The sequence below is a fragment of the Salvelinus namaycush genome, chromosome 31, assembly GCF_016432855.1.
Source record: "Salvelinus namaycush isolate Seneca chromosome 31, SaNama_1.0, whole genome shotgun sequence".
NCBI lineage: Eukaryota > Metazoa > Chordata > Actinopteri > Salmoniformes > Salmonidae > Salvelinus > Salvelinus namaycush.
In genome coordinates, this window is record NC_052337.1 from 44,966,208 (window position 1) to 44,994,107 (window position 27,900).

At 42.0% G+C, this 27,900-nt stretch overlaps 1 protein-coding gene across 1 annotated transcript in view; it reads left to right on the plus strand.

Moving 5' to 3' along the window:
* Positions 1–145: 145 nt before the first annotated feature.
* Positions 146–27,900, plus strand: part of LOC120025735 (dymeclin-like) — a 143,499-nt gene continuing 115,744 nt past the window's right edge. Inside the window, exons 1-5 of the mRNA XM_038970334.1 lie at positions 146–334; positions 10,353–10,564; positions 16,085–16,137; positions 19,301–19,394; positions 23,107–23,240. Of these exons, the coding sequence (XP_038826262.1) occupies positions 10,425–10,564; positions 16,085–16,137; positions 19,301–19,394; positions 23,107–23,240 (421 nt within the window). The 5' untranslated portion in view covers positions 146–334; positions 10,353–10,424. The remainder of the gene's footprint in view (positions 335–10,352; positions 10,565–16,084; positions 16,138–19,300; positions 19,395–23,106; positions 23,241–27,900) is intronic.

Consider the following 27,900-nt stretch of genomic DNA (forward strand, 5'->3'; position numbering starts at 1 on the left):
CAGAACATTCGAGTGAACGTTTCAGATATAAATAAAATGTCCAGAATCGACTTGGCTTTGATAAAGTGTAAGTGTCGAGTCCGTGCTGTGTGTTTCAATTTTCAACTTTATGCACGTTCTGCCTAACTGTCAGACGTCACGTTCACGCAAGTCTGTGGCGACGTGGAAATATGATGGAATAGGACTAGAGTCAAATCATCGTTTTCTCAAATTAGCAAACTGTTGTTTATCATTGACATCTACATCATTAGCTACTGTTCAGTAAGCAGAAGACTTCAGAAGAACCTGGGAGAAGTAAGCTAGCTAGGTGCCACGAGAGCAGTGAATTTGACAGGTGAGCTGTCAGCTAATGGTAGTGGCTAGCATGGTTGCTAGCTAGACATAGCTGGCTAGCTACTCGATTAATTAGCTAGTGTGTTATTTTAATCTCATGTCAGTTACACATCTGTTTCACCTGACAAGTTTCACAATCTTTAAGGAAGCCTGTCAGCTGCGTTTAGGTCGTTTGTTTTGCGGCTTGCTAGTAAACTAGCTGCAGCTAGGTTGTGTGCTAACTAGTGTTAGTTGACTTGCTACCGGACAAGTCCATGAATACCTTTTTTTGTGTTGTAACTTGTACTTGTGTGGTCGGTATTTATGTATATTTGTTTTACTGAAACGGTAACGTTATAACAAACTGTCAGCCACAGATGTGCAAGGAGGGTGAAATGCAGGTTTGCGACTGCTGTAGCTAGTGAGGTTGCTATGGCTAACCAAGCTAGCTACTTACATTGTCATGGTGTCACACCGAGGTGAAGTTGGTTTTATATTCATACATTCGGACGCTCAACAGACATTCGCCAAAAGCCATGTAAAAACCAATAACTATTTAATTGATTGTCACAGAAACAAAAATCGATATGGTTTATTCTATAAATGTCCAGCATACTTTTCCAACGTTTGTTTTCAATTTAAGAAAAGCTGTATAAATCTGTATGTATAAATTTAAATTTAACAAATTCACCCGTTGTCACAGAATTATCAAGCTAGGTATGATTTATTCTATAAATGTCTAGTGTACTTTTACAACCTTTGTTTTGAGTAAACATTCCAGTTTTGATATGAATACTAATCTATAATATGCCATTTAAAGCGGTATAAATCAATAACGAATTCACCATTTGTCACAGAAAAATCAAACGATATATAATTTATTCTATAAATGTCTAGCATACTTTTACAACCTTTGCTTTGAGTAGAAATTCCATTTTTGATTGGATGGAAATACATATAATCTCAAATATTGCATTTAAAGATGAGGAAATCAATAACAGTACCATCTCTGGCACACAGAGCATTCTATCTGCAGTATTAAAAACATAAAGCAGGGTTATGTTTATTTACATGTAAATTACAGTTCTGGAATACCCATTCTGTTACACGCTTTTGCAATTAGGAACATTTTCAAATTGAATTGGATTTTTGATCAATTGCTAAATTGTCACTAACACTGGACGTCGAAAAGTAGTAGAAATTTGGTCAATCTGAGCCTGGCCTTGATTTCAATATGTCGCTTTTGGCACAGTCCGGAGCGGCCTTAATTTGGCCCAAACCGGAACCAATCATAGACATTTATGTTTCAGAAGTGTGGGGAATATAGTACAATAGAGCACAGAGTAAAGTCAAAAGTTGAATATAGTACAGTACACAGTAGAGCACACGAGTTGAGTACTTTAATGTACTGTATTGAGCTGTACTATACTGAACTAGGCTATACGCTACTGAACTCTACTCTACTATTCTGTACTGTACTCTCATTAGGCTCCCGAGTGGCGCAGCGGTCTAAGGCACTGCATCTCAGTGCTAGAGACGTCACTACAGACCCTGGTTCGGTCCCGGGCTGTATCACAATCGACGGTGATCAGTAGTCATATAGGACGCACAATTGGCCCAGCATTGTCCGGGTTAGGGGAGGGTTTGGCCGGAGTAGGCCGTCATTGTAAAATAAGAATTTGTTCAAATTAAGGTTTAAGAAAAACAATACTGAGCTCTACTGTGCTGTACTTTGATGTCCAAACATTTTAAACATACAGTTAAAGTCGTAAGTTTACATACACTTAGGTTGGAGTCATTAAAACTAATTTTTCAACCACTCCACAAATTTCTTGTTAACAAACTATAGTTTTGGCAAGTCGGTTAGGACATCTACTTTGTTCATGACACAAGTAATTTTTCCAACAATTGTTTACAGACAGATTATTTCACTTATTCACTGTATAACAATTTCAGTGGGTCAGATCAGAAGTTTACATACACTACGTTGACTGTGCCTTTAAACAGCTTGGAAAATTCCAGAAAATGATGTCATGGCTTTAGAAGCTTCTGATAGGCTCATTGACATAATTTGAGTCAATTGGAGGTGTACCTGTGGATGTATTTCAAGGCCTACCTTCAAACTCAATGCCTCTTTGCATCAAGGGAAAATCAAAAGAAATCAGCTAAGACCTCAGAAGTTTTTTGTTGACTTCCACAAGTCTGGTTCATCCTTGGGAGCAATTTCCAAACGCCTGACGGTACCATGTTCATCTGTACAAACAATAGTACGCAAGAATAAACACCATGGGACCACACAGCCATCATACCGCTCAGGAAGGAGACGCCTTCTGTCTCCTAGAGATGAACATACTTTGGTGCGAAAAGTGAAAATCAATCCCAGAACAACAAGTCCTATATCGACATAACCTGAAAGTCCGCTTAGCAAGGAAGAAGCCACTGCTCCAAAACCGCCAGACTACAGTTTGCAACTGCACATGGGGACAAAGATCGTACTTTTTGGAGAAATGTCCTCTGGTCTGATGAAACAAAAATAGAACTGCTTGGCAATAATGACCATCGTTATGTTTGTAGGAAAAAATTGGGAGGCTTGCAAGCCGAAGAACACCATCCCAACCGTGAAGCACGGGGGTGGCAGCATCATGTTGTGGGGGTGCTTTGCTGCAGGACGGGCTGGTGCACTTCACAAAATAGATGGCATCATGAGGTAGGAAAATTATGTCGATATATTGAAGTCACATGTCAAGATATGTCAGGAAGTTAAAGCTTGGTCGCAAATGGATCTTCCAAATGGACAATGACCCCAAGCATACTTCCAAAGTTGTGGCAAAATGGCTTAAGGATAAAAAAGTCAAGGTATTGGATTGGCCATCACAAAGCCCTGATCTCAACCCTATAGAACATTTGTGGGCAGAACTGAAAAAGCGTGTGCGAGCAAGGAGGCCTGCAAACCTGACTCAGTTACACCAGCTCTGTCAGGAGGAATGGGCCAAAATTCACCCAACTTATGTGACATTCACCCAACTTAACTCTGACATTTCACATTCTTAAAATGAAGTGGTGATCCTAACTAACCTAAGACAGGACATTTTTACTAGGATTAAATTCCAGGAATTGTGAAAAACGGAGTTTAAACTTCCGACTTCAACTGTAGATGTCTACGATTGGTTCAGATTTGGTACAGACCAAACTCCGTACCAACCAAAAAACTCCTTAAAATAATAGCCAGTGTGTAGAACAATACCCAAATATGCAAAGGAGGACATTTCATATTTATACCTTTTTGTATTTAGGATATATCACCATGAATTGGAAATTATTTCCATAATTATGCATTTCTGTGTATTTCAGATCAGGGACACATGATGAAATGTCGTTACTGCAATTCTGTTGCCGGGTGTACATCCACTTCACTTACTGTAGTTCAATAACCCAAATAAATGTTTTCAAACTCAAGGTGTTATGTCATAGCAGACAGCCCATTCTTTCTGCAGACATCTTTGAATCTTAAAGCTGCAAAATGTGACCTGGCAAATTAACATAGAAATGTGAATTATAGATCTTAATTCTCATTGAAAACAAATCTAAGAGCTGTTCTATTTTAGTTTGAGTCTTTTGCTTTCGGTTTTGTACACCATCTTCAAACAGCTGAAAATACAATATTTTTGCTTATGGAAAATACACTGCTCAAAAAAATAAAGGGAACACTTAAACAACACAATGTAACTCCAAGTCAATCACACTTCTGTGAAATCAAACTGTCCACTTAGGAAGCAACACTGATTGACAATAAATTTCACATGCTGTTGTGCAAATGGAATAGACAAAAGGTGGAAATTATAGGCAATTAGCAAGACACCCCCAAAAAAGGAGTGATTCTGCAGGTGGTGACCACAGACCACTTCTCAGTTCCTATGCTTCCTGGCTGATGTTTTGGTCACTTTTGAATGCTGGCGGTGCTCTCACTCTAGTGGTAGCATGAGACGGAGTCTACAACCCACACAAGTGGCTCAGGTAGTGCAGTTCATCCAGGATGGCACATCAATGCGAGCTGTGGCAAAAAGGTTTGCTGTGTCTGTCAGCGTAGTGTCCAGAGCATGGAGGCGCTACCAGGAGACAGGCCAGTACATCAGGAGACGTGGAGGAGGCCGTAGGAGGGCAACAACCCAGGAGCAGGACCGCTACCTCCGCCTTTGTGCAAGGAGGTGCACTGCCAGAGCCCTGCAAAATGACCTCCAGCAGGCCACAAATGTGCATGTGTCTGCTCAAACGGTCAGAAACAGACTCCATGAGGGTGGTATGAGGGCCCGACGTCCACAGGTGGGGGTTGTGCTTACAGCCCAACACCGTGCAGGACGTTTGGCATTTGCCAGAGAACACCAAGATTGGCAAATTCGCCACTGGCGCCCTGTGCTCTTCACAGATGAAAGCAGGTTCACACTGAGCACATGAGCACATGTGACAGACGTGACAGAGTCTGGAGACGCCGTGGAGAACGTTCTGCTGCCTGCAACATCCTCCAGCATGACCGGTTTGGCGATGGGTCAGTCATGGTGTGGGGTGGCATTTCTTTGTGGGGCCGCACAGCCCTCCATGTGCTCGCCAGAGGTAGCCTGACTGCCATTAGGTACCGAGATGAGATCCTCAGACCCCTTGTGAGACCATATGCTGACACATGCACATTTGTGGCCTGCTGGAGGTCATTTTGCAGGGCGCTGGCAGTGCACCTCCTTGCACAAAGGCGGAGGTAGCGGTCCTGCTGCTGGGTTGTTGCCCTCCTACGGCCTCCTCCACGTCTCCTGATGTACTGGCCTGTCTCCTGGTAGCGCCTCCATGCTCTGGACACTACGCTGACAGACACAGCAAACCTTTTTGCCACAGCTCGCATTGATGTGCCATCCTGGATGAACTGCACTACCTGAGCCACTTGTGTGGGTTGTAGACTCCGTCTCATGCTACCACTAGAGTGAGAGCACCGCCAGCATTCAAAAGTGACCAAAACATCAGCCAGGAAGCATAGGAACTGAGAAGTGGTCTGTGGTCACCACCTGCAGAATCACTCCTTTATTGGGGGTGTCTTGCTAATTGCCTATAATTTCCACCTGTTGTCTATTCCATTTGCACAACAGCATGTGAAATTTATTGTCAATCAGTGTTGCTTCCTAAGTGGACAGTTTGATTTCACAGAAGTGTGATTGACTTGGAGTTACATTGTGTTGTTTAAGTGTTCCCTTTATTTTTTTGAGCAGTGTATATTCCAGTGGTTTTGATGGTACAATTAGTTATTACACTATACTTGCTTGTTTTATCACATAAATTGAAATTTGGCTAACGATTAGAATTTTGGTTGAGCGATTGCACCTTTAAAGACACACCTTGGTGTCTAAGAAAATATTTTCTAAACCTCCCACTTTTGTCTGGATGTGTTAATGTGTAGATCATACATGCATAATCTATCAGCAGAATTACTGTCCTCAATTACCTCAATTAAATTCCTAGTTTGAAAGCGATTGTTTTCTTGATGCTGTGCTTGACATTTTCTCTACATTTCCCCCCATGTGGGCTAGCCCCCTAGCAATTTGAGTTCCAGCCAATGAGATTCAGCCCCTCGCATTTGGGTGACGGCAAGAGGCCTGCCCTGCATTATCCAATGAGGTTGCAGGGTGGGCTCACTGGACACAGTAGAGGGAGAGCGAGCGCAATGACGTGATGCACATATCTGCACGTGATGTAGTATGCCATTTTCGGGGACCCCTTTTGGCTCGTGAGTGTAACTTTCAGAACCACTGGCTAAAAACTATACAAAAGTACCAGAGAGTATCTCTTAATTCAAAGCAGATATTTAACAGTTTTTGGAAAACTTGGTCACACAAACTGAGGGAGAAAATTCAACAGAAATTCTGTTACCAAACTTTGCATCTGCACAGTTCTTCCATTAAATGGTTTTGTGAAATGTTGAGTGTAAATTCTTCCTTGTGCGTAGAGTATGGTCTGTTAAACTTTGACATCAATTTAGTTTTTTGGCATACATTTTCACGTGAAAAACCAGTCTGTGCAATTCTGTTACCGTGGAATTAACCACATGTGTGGTCAAATGAATGTGTACTGAAGGAAACCATAGACTAGAGGGCAAACTCATACCATGTTATACCACTGTACTGTGTAATGAACATGCCATGTCGCCTAATTCATTACTATGCCCAGGCCAGGGAGTCATCTTTTTCTATTACCCTTGCTGTCACTTTGAGGGAACCCTAGATTACTGATTTGATGTCATGACACATTGCTCCCAGCTTACATGTTTGGGAGAAGTGTATTGATCATTCACTCCAATAGTGTAGTCAATATTTGTCTTACTTCTTTAACTCTGCACTGTTGGGAATGGGCTCGTAAGTAAGCATTTCACTGTAAAGTCTACACCTGTTGTATTTGGCTCATGTGACCAATAAAATATATGATTTGATTTTGATTAGGTTCATTATTCTGCAAAGTGGGTCATATTTCCTAATGAAGGTAAGCTCAAACGCTTCCAAAAAGGGCTTGAAATCCCCCCAATTAATTTTCTCTGATTGATTTGAGGATTCTGCCAGACAGATGTGCATCATAAGCCAGATTTGGGCAGATGTACAGTGGCAAGAAAAAGTAAGTGAACCCTTTGGAAATACCTGAATTTCTGTGTAAATTGGTATCTGATCTAAGTCACAACAATAGACATACACAGTCTGCTTAAACTAATAACACACAAACAATTATAAGTTTGTCTTCATTGAACACACTGTGTAAACATTCACAGTGCAGGGTGGGAAAAGTATGTTAACCCTTGGATTTAATAACTGGTTGACCCTCCTTTGGCAGCAATAACCTCAACCAAATGTTTTCTGTAGTTTCGGGATCAGACCTGCACAACGGTCAGGAGGACTTTTGGACCATTCCTCTTTACAAAACTGCTTCAGTTCAGCAATATTCTTGGGATGTCTGGTGTGAACTGCTCTCGAGGTCATGCCATAATCATCTCAATCGGGTTGAGGTCAGGACTCTTGACTGGGCCACTCCAGAAGGTGTATTTTCTTCTGTTGAAGCCATTCTGTTGTTGATTTACTTCTGTGTTTTGGGTCATTGTCCTGTTGCATCACCCAACTTCTGTTGAGCTTCAATTGGCGGACAGATATCCTTACATTCTCCTGCAAAATGTCTTGATAAACTTGGGAATTCATTTTTCTGTCGATAGCAAGCTGTCCAGGCCCTGAGGCAGCAAAGCAGCCCCAAACCATGATGCTTCCTCCACCATACTTTACAGTTGGGATGAGTTTTTGATGTTGGTGTGCTGTGCCTTTTTTCTCAACACATAGTGTTGTGTGTTCATTCCAAACAACTCAACTGTAGTTTCATCTGTCCACAGAATATTTTGCCAGTAGCGCTGTGGAACCTCCAGGTGCACTTTTGCAAACTTCAGACATGTAACAATGTTTTTTTTGGATAGCAGTGGCTTTTTCTGTGGTGTCCTCCCATGAACACCATTGTTGGTTGGTGTTTTACGTATCATAGACTCATCAACAGAGATGTTAGCATGTTCCAGGGAAGTCTTTAGCTGACACTAGGATTCTTCTTAACCTCATTGAGCATTCTGCGCTGTGTTCGTAGTCATCTTTGCAGGACAGCCACTCCTAGGGAGAGTAGCAACAGTGCTGAACTTTCCATTTATAGACAGTTTCTTTTACCGTGGACTGATGAACATCAAGGCTTTTAGAGATACTTTTGTAACCCTTTCCAGCTTTATGCTAAATCTATTTTAGTCGAGGCATGGTTCACATCAGGCAATGCTTCTTGTGAATAGCAAACTCAAATTTTGTGAGTGTTTTTTATAGGGCAAGGCAGCTCTAACCAACATCTCCACTCTCGTCTCATTGATTGGACTCCAGGTTAGCTGAGTCCTGACTCCAATTAGTTTTTGGAGAAGTCATTATTCAAGGGGTTCACATACTTTTTCCAACCTACACTGTGAATGTTGAAATAATGTATTCAATATAGACAAGAAAAATACAATAATTTGTGTGTTATTAGTTTAGTTATTTAGTTTAGTTTAGTTTGTCTATTGTTGTGACTTAGATGAATATCAGATCATCTTTGATGACCAATTTATACAGAAATCCAGGTAATTCCAAAGGGTTCACATACTTTTTCTTGACACTGTATAATTAGGTAGTTCATTAAATAAGACAAAGAACATTTCTGAGATGCCATACATTTTGCTACTGACTGAAGGTGTGAGTAGTTAGACCCAGGCTTAAAAAATGTACAATACAGAATGTAGCCTAATGCAGCTCTCACCAGAAAGATTCTTATAAACTCAGCAAAAAAAGAAACGTCCCTTTTTCAGGACCCTGTCTTTCAAAGATAATTTGTAAAAATCCCCAAAAGTTCAAATATTCATTGTAAAGGGGTTAAACACTGTTTCCCATGCTTGTTCAATGAACCATAAACAATTAATGAACATTCACCTGTAGAACGGTCGTTAAGACGCTATCAGACGGTAGGCAATTAAGGTCACAGTTATGAAAACTTAGGACACTATAGAGGCTTTTCTACTGACTCTGGAAAAACACCAAAAGAAAAATGCCCAGGGTCCCTGCTCATCTGCGTGAATGTGCCCTAGGCATGCTGCAAGGAGGCATGAGGACTGCAGATGTGGCCAGGGCAATAAAATGCAATGTCCGTACTGTGAGACGCCTAAGACAGCGCTACAGGGAGACAGGACGGACAGCTGATCGTTCTCGCAGTGGCAGACCACGTGTAACAACACCTGCACAGGATCGGTACATCTGAACATCACACCTGTGGGACAGGTACAGGATGGCAACAACAACTGCCCGAGTTACACCAGGAACGCACAATCCCTCCATCAGTGCTCAGGCTGTCCGCAATAGGCTGAGAGAGGCTGGACTGAGGGCTTGTACGCATGTTGTAAGGCAGGTCCTCACCAGACATCACCGGCAACAATGTCGCCTATGGGCACAAACCCACCGTCGCTGGACCAGACAGGACTGTCAAAAAGTGCTCTTCACTGACGAGTTGCGGTTTTGTCTCACCAGGGGTGATGGTCGGATTCACATTTATCGTTGAAGGAATGAGCGTTTACATTGAGGCCTGTACCCTGGAGCGGGATCGAGGTGGAGGGTCCATCATGGTCTGGGGCGGTGTGTATCATCGGACTGAGCTTGTTGTCATTGCAGGCAATCTCAACGCTGTAGGGAAGCTACAGGGAAGACATCCTCCTCCCTCATGTGGTACTCTTCCTGCAGGCTCATCCTGACACGACCCTCCAGCATGACATTGGCACCAGCCATACTGCTCGTTCTGTGTGTGATTTCCTGCAAGACAGGAATGTCACTGTTCTGCCATGGCCAGCGAAGAGCCCAGATCTCAATCCCATTGAGCATGTCTGGGACCTGTTGGATCGGAGGGTGAGGGCTAGTGCCAGTCCCCCCAGAAATGTCCGTGAACTTGCAGGTGCCTTGGTGGAAGAGTGGGGTAACATCTCACAGCAAGAGCTGGCAAAGCTGGTGCAGTCCATGAGCAGGAGATGCACTGCAATACTTAATGCAGCTGGTGGCCACACCAGATACTGACTGTTACTTTTGATTTTGACCCACCCTTTGTTCAGGGACAAATTTTCAATTTCTGTTAGGCACATGTCTGTGGAACTTTTTCAGTTTGTCTCAGTTGTTGAATCTTGTTATGTTCATACAAATATTTACACATGTTAAGTTTGCTGAAAATGAAAGCAGTTGACAGTGAGAGGACGTTTCTTTTTTTGCTGAGTTTAGATCAGAAGTAGGCCTAGGTCTCAGGTAAAGAAGATGATCTATTAATAGCTGAACTAGGGCCCCATTCATTTCGAATTAGGCTAGAATGAGGACTCAGTTTACTTCCTATTTCATGAACCATAACAAACATTTTAGTTAAGCTTATAATCTTGATAACCTGAGGACAGTGGTTCTATTGATTCATTTAACATAAGTATGTTTCTTTCTGTTCACCAGTACAGTACCTGATGTGGTAGTGGGAGATGAGACAGTGAGAGATAGCCTCTCCCTAGATCCACATCCCATGAGATGGGAGCCAACACCAGCCAGGTCAGTGACCTGTCAGAGAACCAGAGCCTCCGGACCCTGATCGGCACAGAGTCCATCTCAGATAATGACCCCTTCTGGAACCAGCTAATCTCCTTCACATTCATCAGCCCCACTAGCAGGTAAGAACATGTCCCGTATCCTTACACCACAGACAGAATCATGATGTGCTTTTCTTGACCCCGCCACCTGACGAGTTGGGGCCAGACCAGCATACCCACCAGGGAAACTATGCTGGCTCTCTCCTCAGTACCAGACGTCTTGGCTCGACCACTTTTCCCGTAACGTGAGAACTGAGAACATGGTGTACTAGGTAGGGAATAGGGTGCCATTTGGGACGCAGCCCATGATAAAGTAGTACACAACAACCAAAGCAGTTGGGAAGACAGCACAAACAAATCTGGGACCAGGCTAATAAAGTTGGTTGGTTGTTTTTAATGTTTAATCACATAGAAATTGAGTTGTTGAAATACAGGTGTTGCTGTCACACATAATTACACATTTCCCCCAAAATGGGAAAATGTTTAAAGTTGCTATGTGTAACTTTTTGGGTGACCCAACCACATTCACGTAGAAATGTGTGTTATAGATCTGTCATTCTCATTGAAAGCAAGTCTGAGCAGAGGTAGATATGTTCTGTGTGTGCCTTTTCTATGCGCCAGTTCTTAAGTTTATTTTTTGCATCATTTACTTTCGTTTTTGTACACCAGCTGAAAACACAATTTTGGGTTATGGAAAAGAAAATTCACAGCACTTTGGATGGTAGGATGATTCTTTACACTGTACTTGCTTGTTTTATCACATAAGGACTCCCGAATGGCGCTGCGGTCTAAGGCACTGCATCTCAGTGCTAGAGGCGCCACTACAGACCCTGGTTCGATTACAGGCTGTATCACAAACGGCTGTGATTGGGAGTCCCATATGGCAGCGCACAATTGGCCCAGCATCATCCGGGTTTGGCCGGGGTAGCCTGTCATTGTAAATAAGAATTTGTTCTTAACTGACTTGCCTAGTTAAATAAAGGTAAAATCAAAAATAATAATTAAAAACTGAAATTAGGCAAACTTCTAATTTTAGCAACCAGGAAATGTCGGAGCGATTTCCATATAGTGCTTCATTTAAGTAGATCAAACACCAGTTTTGTAATGTTTACCGTGGCTTCACTTTGCCCTCATCAATTATGTAATTTTCTGTCAATAACATACACACGCACACACACACTGTGTTTTTATACTCCAGAGAACCGGAAACTGCAAAAGAACGGTATTTCTCGAGGAACAGAATCAGAACTGGGAACGAAAGTGATCTATACTGTTCCGGAACAGAACCTTTATTTTAATAGCGTGGGAACCGGTTAATAGTGTTCTTTTAGATTTCGGGCATTGTTTTCCTGTCCCACAAAATGCAACAAGCGCCTATTCAAAGCCCTTACTCTGTCACTCAGAAATGTATACCAGTGTCTGCCTGCCTGACAGCTGAGAACTTTTTGCCTGTCTCCCCCTCCAAAGCATAGTCTACTGTAGCTTACTGATGTTACAAGCCTGATTCAGTAATTACAGAGAGATTTTTAATTAGAGAATGTTTATCACATTTCACGTTGAATGTCTTTGAATTTATGAGAGATGGGTTAATGTTGGACCAGAGCTAGCTAGCTTGTGTGTGAAGAGCGGCAACAGAATTAAAATAAAAACACGTATTACCTTTTTGTAGGTAATATAAATCCAAAATTCCTTTATAGAAGCTGCTCCTCCATCGGTATAATTCTGTGGGCCTAATTCAGATAATGCATGTCATAATAACAAGATGACCAGCAAGGCTCAATATTAAGACGAGACATACAGTTGAAGTCGAAAGTTTACACTTAGGTTGGAGTCATTAAAACTCGTTTTTCAACCACTCCATAAATTTCTTATTAATTAACAAACTATAGTTTTGGCAAGTCGGTTAGGACATCTACTTTGTGCATGACACAAGTCATTTTCCCAACAATTCTTTACAGACAGATTATTTCACTTCTAATTCACTGTATCACAATTCCAGTGGGTCAGAAGTTTACATACAAAAAATTGACTGTGCCTTTAAACAGCTTGGAAAATTCCAGAAAATGATGTCATGGCTTTAGAAGCTTCTGATAGGCTAATTGACATCATTTGAGTCAATTGGAGGTGTACCTGTGGATGTATTTCCTACCTTCAAACGTAGTGCCTCTTTGCTTGACATCATGGGAAACTCAAAAGAAATCAGCCAAGACCTCAGAAAAAAAATTGTAGACCTCCACAAGTCTGGTTCATCCTTGGGAGCAATTTCCAAACGCCTGAAGGTACCACATTCATCTGTACAAACAATAGTACACAAGTATAAACACCATGGGACTACGCAGCCATCATACTGCTCAGGAAGGAGACACGTTCTGTCTCCTAGAGATGAACGTACTTTGGTGCGAAAAGTGCAAACCAATCCCAGAACAACAGCAAAGGACCTTGTGAAGATGCTGGAGGAAACCGGTACAGAAGTATCTATATCCACAGTAAAACGAGTCCTATATCAACATAACCTGAAAGGCAGCTCAGCAAGGAAGAAGCCACTGCTCCAAAACGACATATAAAAGCCAGACTATGGTTTGCATCTGCACATGGGGACAAAGATCGTACTTTTTGGAGAAATGTCCTCTGGTCTGATGAAACAAAGATATAACTGTTTGGCCATAATGACCATCGTTATGTTTGGAGGAAAAAGGGGGAGGCTTGCAAGCCGAAGAACACCATCCCAACCGTGAAGAACGGGGGTGGCAGCATCATGTTGTGGGGGTGCTTTGCTGCAGGACGGACTGGTGCACTTCACAAAATGGATGGCATCATGAGGTAGGAAAATTACGTGGAAATAATGAAGCAACATCTCAAGACATCAGTCAGGAAGTTAAAGCTTGGTCGCAAATGGGTCTTCCAAATGGACAATGACCCCAAGCATACTTCCAAAGCTGTGGCAAAATGGCTGAAGGACAACAAAGTCAAGGTATTGGAGTGGACATCACAAAGCCCTGACCTCCTATAGAACATTTGTGGGCAGAACTGAAAACGCGTGTGCGAGCAAGGAGTCCTACAAACCTGACTCAGTTACACCAGCTCTGTCAGGAGGAATGGGCCAAAATTCACCCAACTTATTGTGGGAAGCTTGTGGAAGGCTACCCAAAACGTTTGACCCAAGTTAAACAATTTAAAGACAGTGCTACCAAATACTAATTGAGTGTATGTAAACTTCTGACCCACTGGGAATGTGATGAAAGAAATAAAAGCTGAAATAAATCCTTCTCTCTACTATTATGCTGACATTTCACATTCTTAAAATGAAGTGGTGATCTTAACTGACCTAAGACAGGGAATTTTTACTCAGATTAAATGTGAGGAATTGTGAAAAACTGAGTTTAAATGTATTTGGCTAAGGTGTATGTACATTTCCAACTTCAACTATTAAGTTCTCTTTTCCGGGCCAAGTAAAACATATTTTTTCTGACAACTACAATAGAGATTTCAGTTGTCCCAATGGACAAGTAAAAAATTCACCCAAGAATCACAATATCAAACAATTACTCTGATCAGAATTGCATCAAGCAGTGCACAGCAGGGCAGTGCATGGTTGACATTGAGTAAATTGCCTATATTCCTATTTGATATAGCCTATTTCAATAAATTATGTTATATTTACACGTCAAGAGAACAGTGTAGACAGAGCTAAGAGTCTCACCAAAGCAACGAAAAATATCCAGCCAGAAAAAGCTTTTTTCTCTTTCTCGAATGTCGGATGATCTGGGCCATTAGCTGAAGTCTGTTTTTATAGTGGACACTCCGGTGTCTTATTGTTATAGAAGCCCAAATGTTATAGATTCTCTCCATTTGATATAAATATTACTCTGCCTATTAAGCCACTTTTTCATCTTAATGCATGCTAGATTTATCCTCCCGTGCTATTTCAAACAATGAAAGCCTAGAACTCCGTTAGATTCATTCAGTTTGTATATATTTTTTTTTGCCGTTCCAAACCAAACGACCAAAAGCCTAATCCTCCTAATTGAAATATCGTAAAAGCATGAAGACAAATTTAAAGTTATGAAGTATTCGAGTAAAGTGTGAAATGTCCTTAATGTCCTAAAAATTATGGAAATCGGAGTCTGTGCTATTCTCAATCACAGATCTATTGTGAATGACAAATGTTTTAGGCCACAAGAAGTGAAATTGAGCAAACATTACAGCCTATGGAAAAATCGAATGAGTAGTCGAAAGATCTTAGGCTACAGCTAAGGAAAGCTTATGAAAGAAATGATGCGTAGTTGGCCAAGTCCCATCTCCATATTATACTAGCAATGTGCAACCTACCTACAACGCATAAAGGCAAAAATGCGACTCCGTTTATCCAGTTCAGAGGACGGCACAGGTCTGCGGCCCATGATTTTACAACCCATCACATAACGCAAACCCAGCAAGGCTCCGACTGTGTGTCACTTGCTCCATCTGTGCGCTTCAGCACACACAGATGCACAGATATCCAGATATACCTAGGCTACTACACATCTCTTTCTTGCCAAGGCGCCACCAGAGTGGAATAGGCTGTTAGAAAAGATTTGGCTCCACTAAATATATTTTGTCATTGTCATATTTCGTCTCGTCCCTCCCGTAGCATGCGAGCTTGCGCTAGCAGTCTTTGTGTTGAACATTTAAAAAAATAATAATTTGGGATGGCCGCTAGGGGCTGATAACATTGTCTATGGGCAGGCAAAGAAAATTATTTGTTATTCACTCATTTCAGTCACCTTTCTGTCCGATGGTGTTTGACCTTTTTTGGGAGGGGGGAGAGACGTGACTTCAGCTTTCGGACATGTAAAAAATCTGTCCTACTAAGGACAAGTGGCTAAAAAAGTTAATGTCAAGCCCTGCTCAGCGCTTTAAGCCAAGTCGTCTCCTCCACCCTCTCTCGCTTTCTCGCAAAATTTCAGTCGCATCTCACACACTACACTTGTCTGTCCAATGCATGTAAATAGCTTGCCCGCTCTAGCCGCAATGATTGGTGAAGTAATTTAATGTCGAGTTAAATGTAAAAAAGTAATTGAACCCTATGGGCCCTGCTCAAAAGTAGTGCAAAACATTGGGGATAAGGTGCCATTTGGGAGTCATCCCGGGCTGCAAACCTTTAGTGCTAAAGGTTCCGGTTTATACACATCAGCTTGGAGTAATGTTCTAACCGACTTTATGATCAGATGTGACCGTAAATGTAGTTGACCTTAAGTTACAGTAACAGCTTGCTGAAATGGTAGGTGTTTTCTGTTTGTACAGTACAAGCTTATTGACATTAGTGAGGCACATAAGAGGAGTGGGTGTTTTCAAGTGGTAGTTCTGGGAAACCGGAGTTAGCCAATGAGAGTTTTGAGACGTTTATAATTGTACTCTAATTCTGTTTCTATGAATGAGTGTGTTGTGACTATGCTGACTTGACAGTAGAGGGCATGGTAGACTGATGATGACAACTTCTTATTTCAGAGAACTGTCCAGAGTTCCACAGTGCTGTGGTATTGAATTGACCAACGTTTTCTCGCTCTGTCGCTCTTTCGCTCTCTCTCTCTCGCTCTCTTGCTCATTCTCTCTCCTCTACAGTGGTAACTCCAAGCTGTTGGAAGAGGCAGTTATTCCCCTGGCCAAGATCCTGAGTACGTCTTATGTTTGTTGGTTTGAGTGTTATGCCTGCCTGACATGCATGCATACATACATACATACATACATACATACATACATACATACATACATACATACATACATACATACATGCATCACACACACACACAGTACATTCCGAAAGTATTCAGACTAGAGGTCGACCGATTATAATTTTACAACGTCGATACCGATTATTGGAGGACCAAAAAAGGCCGATACCAATTAATCGGCCAATTTTTATATATATATTTGTAATAATGACAATTACAACAATACTGAATGAACACTTATTTTAACTTAATATAATACATCAATAAAGTCAATTTAGTCCCAAATAAATAATGAAACATGTTCAATTTGGTTTAAATAATGCAAAAACAGTGTTGGAGAAGAAAGTAAAAGTGCCATATGTGCCATGTAAAAAAGCTAACGTTTAAGTTCCTTGAAAGCATATGAAAGCTGGTGGTTCCTTTTAACACGAGTCCTCAATATTCCCAGGTAAGAAGTTTTAGGTTGTAGTTATTATAGGACTATTTCTCTCTATACCATTTGTATTTCATATACCTTTGACTATTGGATGTATGCAATATTAACTAAATATGCAGGTTTAAAAATATATACTTGTGTATTGATTTTAAGAAAGGCATTGATGTTTATGGTTAGGTACATTGGTGCAACGACGGTGCTTTTTTTGCGAATGCGCTTGTTAAATCACCCTTTTGGCGAAGTAGGCTGTGATTCAATGACAAATGAACAGGCACCGTATCGATTATATGCAACGCAGGACAAGCTAGATAAACTAGTAATATCATCAACCATGTGTAGTTAACTAGTGATTATGTTAAGATTGATTGTTTTTTATAAGATAAGTTTAATGCTAGCTAGCACCTTACCTTGGCTCCTTGCTGCATTCGCATAACATAACGCATCTCCTCGTGGAATGCAATGTAATCGGCCATGATCGGTGTCCAAAAATGCCAATTACCAATTGTTATGAAAACATGAAATCGCTCCTAATTAATCGGCCATTCCGATTAATCGGTCGACCTCTAATTCAGACCCCTTGACTTTTCCACATTTTGTTACGTTACAGCCTTATTCTAAAATTAATGTTTTTTCCCCCTCATCAATCTACACACAACACTCCATAATGACAAAGCAAAAAAAGGTTTTTAGCAATCTTTGCAAATGTAAAAAATAATAATAACTGATTACAGCCTTGAGTCTTCTTGGGTATGACTCTACAAGTTTGGCACACCAGTATTTGGGGAGTTTCTCCCATTCTTCTCTGCAGATCCTCTCAAGCTCTGTCAGGTTGGATGGGGAGCGTTTTCAGGTCTCTACAGAGATGTTCGATCGGGTTCAAGTCCAGGCTCTGGCTGTGCCACTCAAGGACATTCAGAGACTTGTCCCGAAGCCACTCCTGCGTTGTCTTGGCTGTGTGCTTAGGGTCGTTGTCCTGTTGGAAGGTGAACCTTTGCCCCAGTCTGAGGTCCTAGGCGCTCTGGAGCAGGTTTTCATCAAGGATCTCTCTGTACTTTGCTCCGTTCATCTTTCCCTCGATCCTGACTAGTCTCACAGTCCCTGCCGCTGAAAACCATCCCCACAGCATGATGCTGCCACCACCATGCTTTACCGTAGAGATGGTGCCACGTTTCCTCCAGATGTGACGCTTGTCATTCAGGCCAAAGAGTTCAATCTTGGTTTCATCAGACCAGAGAATCTTGTTTCCATTGTGTTCTTGGGGACCTTCAATGCTGCAGACATTTTTTGCTACCCTTCTCCAGATCTGCGCCTCGACACAATCCTGTCTTTGAGCTCTACGGACAATTCCTTCGACCTCATATGGCTTGGTTTTTGCTCTGACGTGCACTGTCAACTGTGGGACCTTATGCAGACAGTTGTGTGCCTTTCCAAATCATGTCCAATCAATTGAATTTACCACAGGTGGACTCCAATCAAGTTGAAGAAACATCTCAAGGATGATCAATGGAAACAGGATGAGCTCAATTTCGAGTCTCATAGCAAAGGGTCTGAATACTTATGTGAATAAGGTATTTCTGTTTTTATTTTTAATACTTTTCCAATAATTTCTAAAAACCTGTTGTCGCTTTGTCTTTATGGGGTATTGTGTATAGATTGCTGAGGATTTGTTTTATTGTATCAATTTTAGAATAAGGCTGTAAAGGCCTAATTAGTGGAGTGCTGTGGAGATGGTTGTCCATCTATTCTGGAAGGTTCTCCCAGCGCCACAGAGGAACTCGACATGTCATACATGTCAATCCAGAGCATCCCATACATGCTCAATGGGTGACATGTCTGGTCCGTATCCATGCCATGGAAGAACCGGGACATTTTCAGCTTACAGCTTACGTGCATTATCATGCTGAAACGTGAGGTGATGGCGGCGGATGAATGGCACAACAATGGACCTCAGGATCAGGATACCTTGTCACGGTATCTCTGTGCATTCAAATTGCCATTGATAAAATGAAATTGTGTTCGTTGTCTGTACCCATACCATAACCCCACCGCCACCATGGGGCACTCTGTTTACAACGTTGACATTAGCAAACCGCTCGCCCACACGACGCCTTACACGTGGTCTGCAGTTTTGAGGCCGGTTGGATGAATGGCAAAATTCTCTAAAATTACATTGGAGGTGGCTTATGGTAGCGATATTAACATTAAATTCTCTGGCAACTGCTCTGGTGGACATTCTTGCAGTCAGCATACCAATTGCATACTCCCTCAAAACCTAAGACATCTGTGGTATTGTGTTGTGTGACAAAACAGCATATTTGAGTGGCCTTTTATTGTCCCCCAGTACAAGGTGCACCTGAGTAATGATCATGCTGTTTAATTCGCTTTTTGATATGCTACAACTGTCAGGTGGATGGATTATCATGGCAAAGGAGAAATGCTTACTAACAGGAATACAAACATATTTGAGAGAATTAAGCTTTTTGTTCATATGGACCATTTCTGGGATCTTTAATTTCACCTGATGAAACAGGACCAACACTTTACATGTTGCGTTTATATTTCTGTTCAGTATAGATTATTGATGTAATGTGTGTCAGAATCACCAAGCAGTTCTTTTATATACAGGTTACTGTGTCTTCCTCTCTCCTCTCCGGTCTGTCCCTCCTACAGTTGAGAACAATCCCAGAACAGGGAATTTTGGAGCCCTGGTGAGAATATTCCTGGGAAGAACCAAAGAGTTGAAAATATCCACAGAATGCCAAGAGTGAGTACTATGTGTAAAGCCAAGTAACAAGTGCTGTTCCAAGAACAAGTGATGGGATGGGAATCGGTGATCTAAATTGAGTAGTTCAATAATAAATAGACCTTGGATGCTTATGTTTAAATCAATGACCGGGATGAAATGGTCATGTAGGCTTAGAGTTTGGGACTATGACATGGATAGTACATTAATTAGTATGTGTGTGTGCTGTACTCATGATTTAGTGGTAATGCTGTAGCAGAACCATTGACTTTTTACATTTCCCATGGGAATCCACCAAAAGGTATAGTTTGGGCTGTGTTGGTGACAAACCCAACCGCACTCTGGATGGGAGATCCAACTCATCCAAGTTGAAATCCAGACGATCTGATAAGTGTTTCATTCATAAACCTGAGGGTGGAGTGAGTTAGTCAGTTATCCCTCCCTATTCCTCTCTTCAATCTGGTTTTCCGTTTTTACCCACATAATTGCAGGCGTATTTGCGTTGTGCATGGGTCATTTGCGTTGTGCTGTGATTCGCTCTGGTCATGAACACCACGGGATTTTGTCACCGTAGTTGGATTGGAAGTGGCCATGCGGTCTTATGATACCCGTGAGAGATCCCGCTTATGGTCACTTGTAAGAGAAGAGGAGCAGCTGTCAGACCTCTAGTAAGGCAAGAGACACACCAGCGGTTCTCAGACACCAGCTGTCAGACTTCCAGTAAGTAAGAGACATCAACTAAAACTTCATAGTAATTAGTGGAATAGGGGCGGCTTTAAGTTTACCAGCTAGATCTGGTGGACCAGATGTGTGCGGTGGTGGAAAGGTGTCTGCATGGGAAAACTCTGCCGAAGAAAAACATTAAAACATAGAAAATGACAAAATGTGAAGATATTGATGTTTGTGTGAACTGCAAGGCTACGCTGGTTCTCATAGAACTGTGCAGGTCATGCCACTCGTAAAATGGTGGGTGTCCTCACAAGGCTTCACATACAATCTTGCCACAGTTACAATGGAAGCTAGTAGTAACTCCCAAAATAAAGGAAACACCATCATAACGTGTCTTAATAGGGCGTTGGGCCACCACGAACTGTCAGAACAACTTCAATACTTCCTGGCATAGATTCTACTGGAACTCTAGAACTCTATTGGAGGGAGGCGACACCATTCTTCCACGAGAATTTCCATGTTTTGGGGGTGGAAAACGCTGTTTAAGTCACTGCTCCAGAATTTCCCATAAGTGTTCAATTGGATTGAGATCTGGTGACTGAGACACACACACACACACACACACACACACACACACACACACACACACACACACGGGTTCGATACTGCGACCAATACAGTCTCATTTGATGTCATTTGACTTGGCGGTGCGACACACTTTAAAAAAATTGGTCGCAAGGGTGCCAGTGGAAAAAATGTACCTGGTCACGTTAGTTTTTGGTTCACAATTTGCTTATTTTTGTATTATATTGATTTATTTAAACAGTATTGTGAAATTGCCCAAAAGTAAACCAACTTTCTGAAGAGCCAACAACAGCATGGGAATGCCCCTGTCTGTGTGTGTCAGGACTCCACATAGCCTACAGGGTTGCCCGCTGGCCTGGGGAGGTTTTAGAAACCCCAGTCAATCATCCAAGCGGGCCACTGACAAAAAATATTGTAATAATGGTATTTTTAATCTAGGCTATATAATTGATTAAAAAAGATGTTAGTTCATTATGTTGATTTATTTATCACGTGTGCTGTGCACATATAGCCTATAGGTAATCTACCTGGCAGAGAGAGCACACAGCTCTCAAACAACTGCTTGGAGCAGCTTAACGAAGACTGACAGCGGTAGGGGTAGAAAGGTGGTAGGAAAGGTGTTCCAAGTTATGATATCTACCAGTAAATGCTAAGGCAAGAATGGGTACGCTAAGTAACTACAAAGTAGCATATGCCTACATGGCAGAATAATAATAATTTGCATCAATCCAGTGGCAATTAGTTTTGACAACTCCATGTGTGCTACAGAAACACAGCTAGCCAAACACAACTGTCTGGCTGGTGTGCGTGCACCTGAATTAAAGGATAACTACAAAGTTTTCCCCGTCCCCAGACTTAAAAAATGGTCCCCTGATGTGGTTGAAGCATTGTTGTGGATTTAGAATGTCCAGTTTTGTTTTTCCGATTTAGAAAGTGTGATTTTTGAGAATGAAAACCTGACAAAAATGGTGGATTATGCCCTCTAGAAGATTTAGGAGAAAAGAACACGTCACTGTGAAATCTGCAGTAAATACATTTTGCACTAAGTCTATTTTCTTTGCTGTTACAGTAAATCTATCCAAATCAATGTTAGAACACAATGGCATGCTAATTTAAAGATGGCTAGTCATAATTAGCCTGCTTCTGTATGGAATGCAGGCGCATTATGGGACTCGGGCCAGGTCATTATCAAATGTTTTTTTAAATGGGTCTACCAAATCATGTGCTGGTTTCACCAACTGAACAAGTTGGTAGCACTGGTAGAACAAGTTAGTGGTGAACCCTGCACACACACACTTGTAGCCACATATGCTCCTTTGAGACCCCTCTTCCAAAGTCACTGAGATCTCTTCTTCTAGCCATGGTAGCCAAAATAATGGGCAACTGGGCATTTTTATACATGACCATGATGGGATGTTAATTGCTTAATTAACTCAGGAACCCTAACTCTGTGGCAGAATCTGCTTTCAATATACTTGTTTTATTTACTTTATTTTGGCAGTTACCTGTATTACTTTGGTCATAATATTGGCTTGAACGTGTATTTATGCGAGTGTTGGTGTGCTTATTTAAAAGTAATGCAGTTGCTTTGGTCATGTATTGGCTTGATTATAAGTGTTGGTTAGTGTGCTGGTTAGTGTGCTGGTTAGTGTGCTTACTTGAACTGTTGGGACATGCCTTTGGTCATAATATTGGCTTGTATGTGTGTTTTTATGTTAGTGTTGATTGGTGGGCTTAAATGAACTGGTGGTACATGTGTGTGACCAGAAATCCGAGGCTCATCCTTCCTTCCTGACTGTCATGGCTGTTGTGACTGTCACTGTGAGAGGCTGCTCTTTTCCTCAGTGGTAGTCAAGGCTGCTGCCACGTCTCCATAGCGGATGTGTCGCAAGTCGCGACTGTTGTCACAACTGTTGTCACCTGCTGTGACTTGTTTTGTGAGTGTTGGCTTTGTTGGTGTTCTTATATGACCTGGTGAACACCAGAGATCAGAGCAGAGGCTCATCCATCCTTCCCGGCTGTGGTAACGGTCTGACTGTGAGAATAGACAATTAGTCAAGGCTACTGCGTGTGTCTCTTTAGCGGATGTGTCACCAGTCGTAACTGCTGTCTCCCTGAAGGGGCCAGTCAGTCTGAGGACAAGCCAAGGGGCCACAGGACATCTCTATGTCACAGGATGTCCGCTGTCTGTCGCCTTGACAGGGCCACCTAGCCACCAGTTTTTATAGCAGGGTTGTTTACTATGTCCACAGTGCCCCTCAACCCCTCCCCCCAGTCTATAGATAGTGGTACTAATGCGATATCCAACCAAATCAGTTTACGTTAACAATGAGCATATTTGACACAATGGAATGAGAGTGCCTGATGTTCATGTTTAGTATTTGTGTTTATTACGATGCCTAGATTGGTCTTGATAAAGGAGAAATGCAAATCTCAACCAGGGAATAATTTTCATCTTCTTCCCCCCCCCCCTTTCCAGTCAGCTGTTCATCTGGCAGGCCCACAATACTTTGTTCATGATTCGCTGCCTTCTCAAAGTCTTCATCAGGGAGATGACGGAGGAGGAGCTGCACTTACAGCTCTCCTACCAGGAGAGGGTGCCAGGCTCCTGTGGTGAGTGAGAGAAATCCCTTCATCCCTCGCATTCAGACCAGTATTCCTTTATCCATCCCTCCACGCGTGCACACGCACACGCACACACGCACACGTCCCTCCACCTCCGCATCCATCCCCCTTTTCAATACTGAAGCACAGCCAGGACAGTGTGTCATTGCAGACGGGAGAGTGGAAGAGAGCGGTTAGTGTGGGAATTGGGAAATGTTTCTCTTTATAGTAAAACCAGTGAGGAAAAGGGTAAACGTCTTGATCAAGTAAAAGATTAGGAAATTATGTGAGTCACTCTGAGGTAAATGGTGAATTTCACAGAACACATACAGAGACTGACGATGTCTTAAACATACAGTCTGAAGCACAGGAGGCTGGTGAGGGGAGGACGGCTCATAATAATGGCTGGAATGGAGTGAATGGAATGGTATCAAACACATGGAAACCACATGTTTGTGTTCGATACCGTTCCATTTATTTCCGTTCCAGCTGGTCCTCCACAATTTAAGTTGCCACCAGCCCCCTTTGGTCTGAAGGTGCCACACAGTGATCTGCGGTTATTATGGCTGGCTTTTTCTTTCATTTATCCCTTTGCCAGTAAGAGTAAATTATGGGGGGAGAGACGGTATTTGTTTTACTCAAAGCCTATGAGCAATTTACGCTGATCACATATCCTAGCTAACCATCTGAGTGGATTTAGTCTGACGTGATGGTGAGGAAATCATCCTGTATAGTGGGAAATGTTTTGCTTTTCAGTAAAACCAAGGAGAGAAATGGGTAAACATCCTAGTTTGTATAGTGAATTATTGTGAAATTACATAGTGTGTTTTACTTTGACCTATGACAGAGAAAACATTTGCACAGAGTACACACACACACACCAGGGTTTCCGTTAGGAAAATGTGGTGCTGTACAACATGACCTGAAATATTTTAATTTACCGGTCATTTGAGAAATGTCCCAGACCCATATGCATTGGGTGCGTAACCCATTTGGGCGTCCAACCACAGTGCTCAGAATGACAGAAATCACATTTGGATGATGGTAATTCATCTTAATTATGGTAAATTCATCTTAACAGAACATGGAATGACGCAGCCAATAAAACATCATTTTCAAACATTTGCCAAAACTCTGTTCTAAACAGCGCACCTGATGAGAGCGGTTCCATATGTATCAAAATCTCCATTCAAAACTTAGAAAGAGGCGGAATCTAAAGGTGCATCAACAAGGACGGGTTGCTAATATGACTAGGATTTGTGCCTTTGGGCTTCTGGTCGAAAGAAAGTTGGTATGAAAAGTCTTTCATAAATTTGCCAAAGTTATGTAATTACCGTCCATACAGAAATATATCAAATCAGTCAAATACTTCACCAGAAAGCGTCATTTAGCGACAGCGGAATCAAGGATCTATATTTTAGTTTCTATCGTTTTTTTGTTGTTGCTGTTGATTGTTTCAAACCACAAGCTCGTAGGCCTGTGCCTATTTGGGAGGCCCGCAATTTGGGCAGAGCAAGTGGCAATAGACCTAGCTGAATACTGAGTTGTGGCTGTCAGTGAAAAGCATCTACAATATGTGTGAAGATGATGTGTCTTTGAGTATCATTTAAAATGTTGAGACAAGAAGAAGGGTAGGGGTGTGTGACGAAGATATAGGCTAGTCTCTCTCCAGGAAGGACTCAGCTGTCTCCCGCCAATTCTTGCGCATTCATTGTTTAATTGTGTGAATTGTTTGCCCTTTGATCGTTTTTAAATTTTTTATTCCCTGTTCCATATGTCACCAGTAGTAAATGTAGGTAATACGGAATTGATAAATAGAGTAGTCCAAGACGTATAGAAAGGGAGGTAGACACACTGAGTGGAGAGATGAATGCAATTGAAAGAACCTGAATTGATCATATTTTCTGCAGTTTTTATTTGTTGGCTTTATTTTGTTTTAGTTGACAATGGAAGTTCTAGGCCTACTGCTGCATTAGCCTATAGACTGAGTTCAAAGCTCTCATTTCTTTAGCCGCCAATGGGTCGCGGTGTATCAATGTGTCCATATGGCAGAGGCTGGTGCTCACATTAGTTTAATTTAAACTTTTTCGATTATTACCATTTTAATTCAGATTTTTATGATTTACCATGTGACAATGATTTTGACAAACAGAAACGTTATTATTGAAATTAACTGTTCCAGAAATGCGCATATGAAAATCATAACTGGCACGCAGATCGGTAGAAATGGTAGGATAAATTATTAGCTCCCCCAAACTTGAAATTAACACACCGCCTATGAAGTCTTTATAAAATAATTTCCTCCTCTTTTCCATGGTCGGATTTGCCTATAGGCTACTTTGAAGCAAAGTATGACATGCCTCATAATATGAAGTAAAGCTTTCAGGTTTCAAACAATGAAGTAGGACCTATGTTTTCAAAATGCGTACTGCCTCCAGCTCACATTGTGAAGTGCCGGTGACACGCTGATAGCCTGTTGCCCGCACTTGAATGATGAATGGAGGCATGCTTCAATTAGGTTACCAGTTGACAAATAAAAATAGTAGGCCTAGCTATTTTCAATCGTGGCCATGAAAACAGTTTAACACGATTGCATTTAGAATGCTTGCACATGAATAAGCTTATAAAAGCACATTTGACTTCTGCAGCATCCTGCTGAGGAGCTGCAGGAGAAATCCCACTCAAAATAGGCTCTTTATGCTGTACACGTGTGATAGCTGTGTTGATAAATAAGATGGGCTACATGATGACTAACAAAGATACACAAACGCCAATTTAACCTGTACACGATAAGCATGATGGTCAAATGTATTTGCCTCCTAGTATTTCCATTAATTAATAAAAAGCATTATTTTGCAATTACATTTTTTTTCTCCTGGTCATTTTGGCCGGCAGCAGTTTTATTTATCGGCTTTTCATTTTTCTTATCGTCCCATAGCCAGCTAATGGAAACCCTAATGTAGAGACTGATGTCTAAATCAAACACACTCTGAAGCTGCCACGCCACACACTTAAGCCTATGTGAACTGCGGTTCCTTCATTCATCCCTTTGCCAGTTCAGTCACTCCATTTCCTCATCTGGTATTGTCTTCAGTGGCTGCTGGGTAGGTCACCCTTCCAGAGAGAGGGGGAGGGAGATACGGGGGGGAGAGGGAGACATGTGGAAAAACGGCATCACATCCCATCATCGGAGTTAATATCGGCTCTGTAGTCTAGATTGGGTTCCCATTTAAGCCCTTGGCTCCCAAGGGTTGGACTGACGTTGGTGGGAAAAGCTGGGGAAAGGAAGAGAGGGGGACATTAGTGGGAAGAAAAGAGAGGGAGGAAGGGAGGGACGTTAGTGAGAATAGAAAAGATGGGGATGTTAGTAGGACGAAGAGAGAGATAGAGAGGAGGGCTGGAAACGCTTAATTGGAAGTTGTTGGAGACGGAGGAGGAGATGGTGCCAACAGGCTGTCTTCACCCTCCACTGTCTCTCTTTCAATCCTTCTCTCTCCCTGGAGGGGAAGGGGAGAGTGGGGAAGGGTGGAAGAAAATGGAGAGAGGGATGGAAGAAGGAAGCGAGAGAGAGAGAGGGATTTCAATGGCGTATTGCTAGGGGTTGCAGAAACCAAAACTGAGACAGAGCAGTTGTTTTTATTCTTGTGATTTTATGTTGTTTCTCTGTTGGTGTTCACAGATTGATACTGTAAATGTGTAGACAGGGAATAGTATTTTAGTCACAGGAGATTGAACGTGGAGAGAGTAACGTTGAACATGTATAATGCATTATAATAGCGTTTGCTACTTGTGTCCATTTACAAGACCCATTTGAAGTGTAAAGATATCAAAACATATAATATATAGCATAGATATACAGCATAGACTGTGTGATATTCAGGATCCTCTCTATTCAACCCTGTTAGGTTAATAACACTGTATGAACATTTGCCATGATAAAATGATGTACAAGAGATGTTTCATCCATGTTGGCTTTGCCAATGAACATAGGCTAGTCTAGTGTATATACACTCACTTACTAGGTACACCACCCAGTTCACAAAAATGGATCGCTTCCAAAGACAGTCACGTGGCCGTGGCTTGCTATATAAAGCAGGCCAACCGGCATCGAGACATTCAGTTACTGTTTGATTGAAAGTTAGAATAGTCAAAAGGAGGGACCTAAGTAACTTTGAGAGAGGTGTGATCGCTGGTGCCAGACGCACCGGATCCAATATCTCAGAAACTGCTGCTCTCCTGGGCTTTTCACGCACGACAATGTCTAGGGTTTACCGAGAATGGTGCGACCAAACAAAAACAACATCCAGTCAATGGCATTCCTGTGGGCGATAATAGCTCGTTGATGAGAGAGGTCGAAGGAGAATGGAAAGAAGCGTGCAGGCCACAAACGGACAAATAACAACGCAGTACAACAGTGACGTGCTGAAGGGATTCTCGGAACGCGCAACTCGTCGATCCTTGTTACGAATGGGCTATTGCAGCAGTCGACCAGACCGGGTTCCACTCGTATCAGTTGAAAACAAGAAGTGGCTCCAGTGGGCTCGCAATCACAAACACTGGGCTGTTGAGATGTGGAAAAACATCGCCTGGTCCGGAGCGAATCCCGCTTCCTGTTGCGTCATGCTGATGGCAGAGTCAGGATATGGCATTCACAGCTTGAGTCCATGGA